Here is a 6,379-nt window from a genome sequence, read left to right on the forward strand (position 1 = left end):
CAGGAAGTGAATGTGTCCGTAGTGTCACCGGGCATTTTATCCCTTGTCCTGCTCCCCACCTTGCCTTGGGAGTGGTGCTCTAGCTTCCTGCTGGAGCCAAGGGAACTCTGAGCTCCTTACCCCTCCCCACCCTCCGACCTGCTCTGCAGAGGCTTCTGTCCATCTGTCCTGCTGGGCTGTCTAACAGACAAATCCAAATGGCCCTTTCCCAGCAGCTCCAACTCCTGGGGCGTCTTCGTGGAAACCTGGGTATTCCCTCAAGGAGACGCCAGGGGCAATAAAAGGAGTCTCTCTCTCTAGGACATCGCCCTGGAGATCTTTTTCCAAAATGGCCATTCCAAGTTTCTTGTCTTCCACAACAGTGATCGGAGCAAGGCCTTCAAAAGGTAAGAGGAAATCTGCCTTTTTGGGGGATCATGGCCTGAGAGCAGAGGAACAGAAGCTTCTCGGCTCTGCTCTCAGGAGGAGTGTTCTCAGCCCACAGCTAGCAGGATTTAGGTTAGGCATGAGGGAGAATTTCCTGACCCAGAGCACTGGTGAATCATGCAACCAAGTATGGAGAAAAGATCTGGAAGCTCCTTCCCTGAGTCTTGGGAAATAGGCTTCATTTTCATTGACTGGAGTGATTTAGGACAGTAATGACGGAAGGGAGAAAAACTTGCGCATTATGTAACATATTTAATAAACTGGCCAAATGGACCTTCCAGAATTTTCTGGCTTTATTTCCTTATTTCCAAGTAATTTTTATTTTTTGGCTGAATCTTTCTTTTGAGTCCCAGGTGCCTAGTTTACTTGTTCCAATTGCATATTTCATTGGAAAGAATTGCAAACAATGGAATTTCCTATTTCTGCATTTTTTTTTTTAAAGAGAGAAGGCTGCATTTTAGTGGAACTTCTCTTACTCCAAATAGATTAGTAAATGTTAGAAATTTAAGCCAGTGTCTATATTTTTAATTTTATGGTTACTTATTATTAGCATTATTATTAAAGCTATAAATAGACAAATTTGGGGTAGAACATCTAGAAAAGACAGAAAGGAAGGCAGTTTCCTGCTCATAAACAGACCACACAGAAAGTTGGATTAGCAAAGAATGGGGGTAGTTATGTCCTACTCCATTTTGGCTGCAAGTTCTGAAGTAAGACTTGACACCCCTGGCCTGGGAAACCCTGTTTTTATGGGGTTGATGTTCACAGAGTTTGGTCATGCCTTCACTATGGCCCTGGCCAGGCATTGGCAACAGGACCAGCTGATGTGTCCAAGGGGCAGGGGCAGAATGAGAAAACAACTGCTCGGAGAGGCCGTGGAGGCTCACCTTTGACTCAGATGAGCCTTGTAATGAGGTTCTTCGAAGGGCATGTTTTACTGCCTCCCAAAATTGTAGACATTCAGTTTAGACCAAACCTAATAGGTAGATATGTAATGCTGTACTTTAGATTCATTTTCCCCTTGTGATTTCCATGTATTAAACAAGGTTTTTTCAGGTCAATATAGAAATCTTATACATCTCTAGCTCAGGTAGTAAATGTTGTCAAATGTAAACTCCCTACCTGTGTCATACCCTGCTCAAGGAATGTTCAATGAAGATGGCATTTGTCTCCAGAGTTGGTATTGAAATCGGCAACTGAAATGTCAGGTGGTGGGCACAGAGGAGGTACCTAAAAAATGTGTGCCTCGTAATTTTTGTTGTATTGTTGTCATCATTAGAGTGCTGAGAGGTGCCTCTAAGGTGGGGCTGGTGTTCATGACTTAGAGGCCTGATGGGGTATCAAGGGGCAAGAGTGGACTCTGGTGATAAATTATCCCTTCACTTTCTGTTTAGCTTCTACTCTTCGCAGCCCAGCTTGAAGGGGAAAAGTATCGCAGAGGACTCCATTAATATAAGGTAACAAGGCAGGCCTGGGTCCTGGTGCTGGCCTTGCTTTGACTTTCTTCATTTACCTGAGCCTATTCTAAGGAATTCATACAAAGAGCATGTTTGTATGCTTCCCTCTTTGTTTAATTTTCTGTATCCTGTCTCCATATATTCTTCATCCTACTCTTGAAGCCCTTTTGCCCAATTAAACCTCTAAGAACAGATTGGAGTCCCACATGCTTTATGTTCTTTAAAAAACATGGCAAGAAGCAGCCCCCTCTCTGCCTGTGGCAGTTGGAGCAGGTCGCTGTAAGAGGTATCAACCGCTGCCCCTCCTTGGGGGTCAGGTGCTCAGGTGGAGAAGCGTGAACAATCCAGGTCTGCCCTCCGTGCACCCAGAATCTTGAATGTTCCAAAGGATGGATGATGGTATGCGAATCAGGTATTAATTTATGAACCCCTGATAAGAGGCAGTTTTCCCAGTGAATGAAAAGCTTACAGTGCTGTACCCAGAGCCACCCATTTTGAGTACCCTGGTCTCTGGAGGGCCGATTCACGATCTGTAGGTGCTTTTACTTAAGTTAGGAGTGAGAATACCAGTAAAAGAAGGCAGTTGTTGGCTTTCTCCAGGAGTGTGTGGGGACGTGAGGGTGGGGAGGAAACGTGTCTCCAGGAGTGATATTCAGATTATTTGTAATGTATGGAAGAGGTACAACCAATTCATTCACAATTATTTATTGATAGCTTATCATGTATGCTTAGTACGTGTGATGTTTGCTGCTTGGCTAGCAAAAAATAGAAAAGTGAAAAAAATTCTGTTCTTCTGCCTATATTGAGTTTACATTCTCATGAGAGATACAGTGAGTAAATAATTTAAATGAGTAAAATAAAAAAATATGGATGTATTAGGTAATGGTAAGCATTAAGAAGGAAAAAAAACACAAATTAGATGGAGGTGGGGATTGAAATCTTAGATGGGGTGGTTGGAGAAGCCCTCATCAAGAAAGAAATTTTTGAATTAAAGACCTGAACAAAGCAAGCTGTGTAGGTAACGGGGGAAAGAGCATTTCCAGCTGTGGGGACAGCAAGTGCAAGGGCCCTGAGGGGTCACGTGGCTGGCATGGCTGAGGCCAGCATGGTTGGGGTGGAGGAAGATAGTGGGAGGTGAAGTGAGAAAGGCGGCAGGCACTTGTTTGTGTAAGCCTTGGTGGAGTGGTTCATTGTGATGGCTTTGGCTTTTACCCTAAATAAGCAGGAAGCATTGGGGTGTTTCAAGCAGAGGAATGATGTGTGCTGGCATATTTTAAAAGAATCACTGTGCTGCTTCGTCATGAATAGAACCTAGTGGGTCCAGGGCAAAAACCAGAAACCAGGTAGGAAGCTACTGCAGTAATCCAGGTGAGATATGACCGTGGCTTGGACCAAGGAGATGGCAGCAAAGATGTGTGAAGTGGTCAGATTACGGACGTGCTTTGAAGGTGCATCTGATGGGATTTGATGACAAATCAGGTGTGGGGCGTGTATGTGAGAGAGAGGACAGAAGGTTAAGACCAAGGATTTAGGCTTGAGCAGTCAGACAGTCAGATGGAGAAGAGCAAAGGAAGAGCCACTTTCGGCCTTCAGGAGCTCTGTTTTGGATATGATAATTTCGAGATACTTGTTCCGACATCTACATGGAGGTGGCATGGAGGCTGTTGGATACATGGATTTGGAGATCAAGGGAGAAGTTCAGGTATGAAGTAAATTTGGGTTAGTATTTAAAGAAATGAGAGTGAGTGACATCACCAAGAAAGTGAGTGCACATGCAAAAGAGGTCCAAGGACTGTGACCTGGTGCACACTGACTCTTAGAAGTCAAGGAGAAGGGGAGGAGTCAGCAAGAGAGATTGAGAAGGAGTAGCCAAAAAAGTAGGAGAAACTATAGGTGTGGCAGATGTCCTGGAAGCCAAGGAGACTGTTTAAAGGAGGGAGTGGTCAACTGTGCTGCTGATCAAATGCTGCTGACGGGCAAGTGAGGTAAGAACTGAGCCAAGACCATTGAACTTTGCAACGTAGAGATCACTGATGTCCTTGAGAAGACCAGTCGGAGTGGATACGAGCAGGGTCTCCCTGCTGTGCTAGGCATTACTCCTTAGTTGATAGATTGTGGGTAAGTCCAAGGAATCCCGGGGGGATAGTCCAGGAGTCCTGAACAGCAGTGGGTCACGGGGGCAGAGTGTGTGTGTTTACCAACTGGAATGAACATATTTCCGTAGTTTAACTAAGGTACAACCCTAATTGTGCATATTAACTGAATGGCAGCCCTGGGGAACCTTGTGTTGTTTATGTTCTATTTAAACCTGATTAATATCCATTCTTGGATTTCTCAGTATGCTTTCAGTGCAAGTGGTAGAAAGCTGTTCAAACTAACTGAAGCAAAAAGGAGCATTCATACCCTCACACACCTGGAGAGGCCAGGAAAGGTCTCCTGCTCCAGTAGGTACACAGAAAGCCATGGCTGTCCCTTTCTCAGTGAGCATTTCCCCTGGACTGGCTCTGTTCTTGGCAGGCTCTCCTCACATGGCATTATCGATGCCCCCAACAGCTCCAGGCTTTCAGTCACACCCTTAAGAATCCCACCACATGACAAACTCTCTGTCCCAGGAGTTTTAGTAAAAACTCCAAACCTAATTTTCATTTGCATTTCATTTGCATTTCAAGTTTTGCCCATTCCAGAACCAGTCATAGCACTTCCGTTGTTCAGTTCTGGGTGATGTGCCCACCAGCTTTTGGGGGTGGGGCCAGTCTCACCCAACAATATAGACCAAGAGAATCAGGTGTTGTTATCAGAAGAAGAATAGTGAGTTCTGGGGTATCAATGGAAACACATGGTCATCCATTGCCCCGTGCTGAGAGCTGTCCCAGGGATCTCAGTGCTCATGGGCTCTTGGCCATTTTTTTCTCTACCTAGAATACTTAGCATCAACTTTGACACAGGTCATTTCTCTGATCCTCATTTGTCTCTGCAGATCACCCCCTTGAAATGTATTATGTTATGTCCCACAGGGGTCAAGTAGCTGTCCCCCCAGCTGTGAGTTGCCCTTGGTCCATTCTTGTTCTGTTGTTCTCAGAGTCTTGGGGCACTTTGCCCTGACAACATATACCTTCATCCACAATGGTAAGTTTCTACCCCTAATAGAGAAGGGCAGACAGAGGAGGGGCAGAAGGGAGAACACAGGAGTTGAAACACTAGACTATGGCCACGAAGAAGGGGGTCCATACAGAAATGACTGCCATTAGTAGGAGATCATTCTCTGGCCTGGGGAAGGGTCAGGTATTTGGAAATTATCCCTCCGTCATCCCTCGGGAAAGCCCCAGGCATCAAGCCTCTGTACCAGCCTGCACCCTGAGATGGACAGGCACTATGCTGATTTTATTCCCATTGTGTTTATTTTTGTCATCATAACCATCTTAGCCCATTGGGGCAGGATCTTCCAAGGGCCATTCTATGCCAGGCTTGGCACAGACTCAGCACAGCTCCAGCCATGGAGACCCTTGGGAAATATAAAATGGGAAAACTTCTGGGGTCAATTGGAAATGGTGCATGGTGCTCCAGAAAAATGCTTATCTAAGCTCATGGAAGGAGAGCCATGGCCAAGTGGGAAGCCCCATGGAGCACCAGTTCTAGGTTGAGGCAGCCAAGCTACCAGGGGATGTGGTGAGACTGTGCTTTGAGGTCAGACTGACCAGGGCACATGGTAGGAGCTCAATAAATTGTAGTTCCTTTGTCTAGTTTTAGAATCACCTGCTGTGTCCTTTAGGTGTGTTTATGGAACAATCAGAAAGAGGTGGCTGTCCATGCTCTCAGCTCTTCTGTATTTCTGCTCTCCAGCCCTCTGCCACCAGCCACAGGAGCCCCAGGGCAGGATGGCCATGGATGTCTCCAGCTTTAGGAGGGTTTCGCTGGCTATTATCGTGTGCCTGGAATGAATGTGACTGTTTTCCATTGGGATTCTCAGGGGCAAAGCCCTGTCCATAGAATGAGCCTTGAAAGATGCATCACTGCTGGTTGGGTACCACTAGTGAAAACTAATATCTACCCTCTGAAGGAGATGTATATTCAGTTCTGGGGGGTTTCACCTGGACTGAGATGCTCAACCTATACAGTAGGTTTTGATATCTCCAGCCCCTCACTCTTAATGAGTGATTTGGCACCTCTAGATGCTATCCTCCCTCCCCTGGAACCTAGAGCTGCAGGGTACCAGAGCTTTGCCTGGAGTTTCTGTGACCATAGTTGCCTCCATAACTATCTTTCAAGGAAGCTCCAGGAGCCTGGATCCTGAATGGAGAATACCTGCCAAGCCTGGATGAACCTGAGTTCATCATCCATTCTGTCTCCCCATGCTGCAGGACTAGGCCATTTGAAGGCAGCATGGCAGCATTCTTTGGGCTACACGGCTCTGCAAGGCACTAGGGGCTTCTAATATTAAGTCAGCCAGTACCTGTGGACAAGGGCCTAACAGCCAGGTGTGAGACTCAGGCAGGCCA

The 6,379-nt window shown here is 46.2% G+C and overlaps 1 protein-coding gene across 1 annotated transcript in view; it reads left to right on the forward strand.

Moving 5' to 3' along the window:
* Positions 1-6,379, forward strand: part of WDFY4 (WDFY family member 4) — a 278,492-nt gene that overhangs the window by 195,347 nt on the left and 76,766 nt on the right. The window contains exons 45-46 of the mRNA XM_037804046.1: positions 301-386; positions 1,821-1,883. Of these exons, the coding sequence (XP_037659974.1) occupies positions 301-386; positions 1,821-1,883 (149 nt within the window). The remainder of the gene's footprint in view (positions 1-300; positions 387-1,820; positions 1,884-6,379) is intronic.

Source organism: Choloepus didactylus, chromosome 15 (assembly GCF_015220235.1).
Source record: "Choloepus didactylus isolate mChoDid1 chromosome 15, mChoDid1.pri, whole genome shotgun sequence".
Taxonomy (NCBI): Eukaryota; Metazoa; Chordata; class Mammalia; order Pilosa; family Megalonychidae; genus Choloepus; species Choloepus didactylus.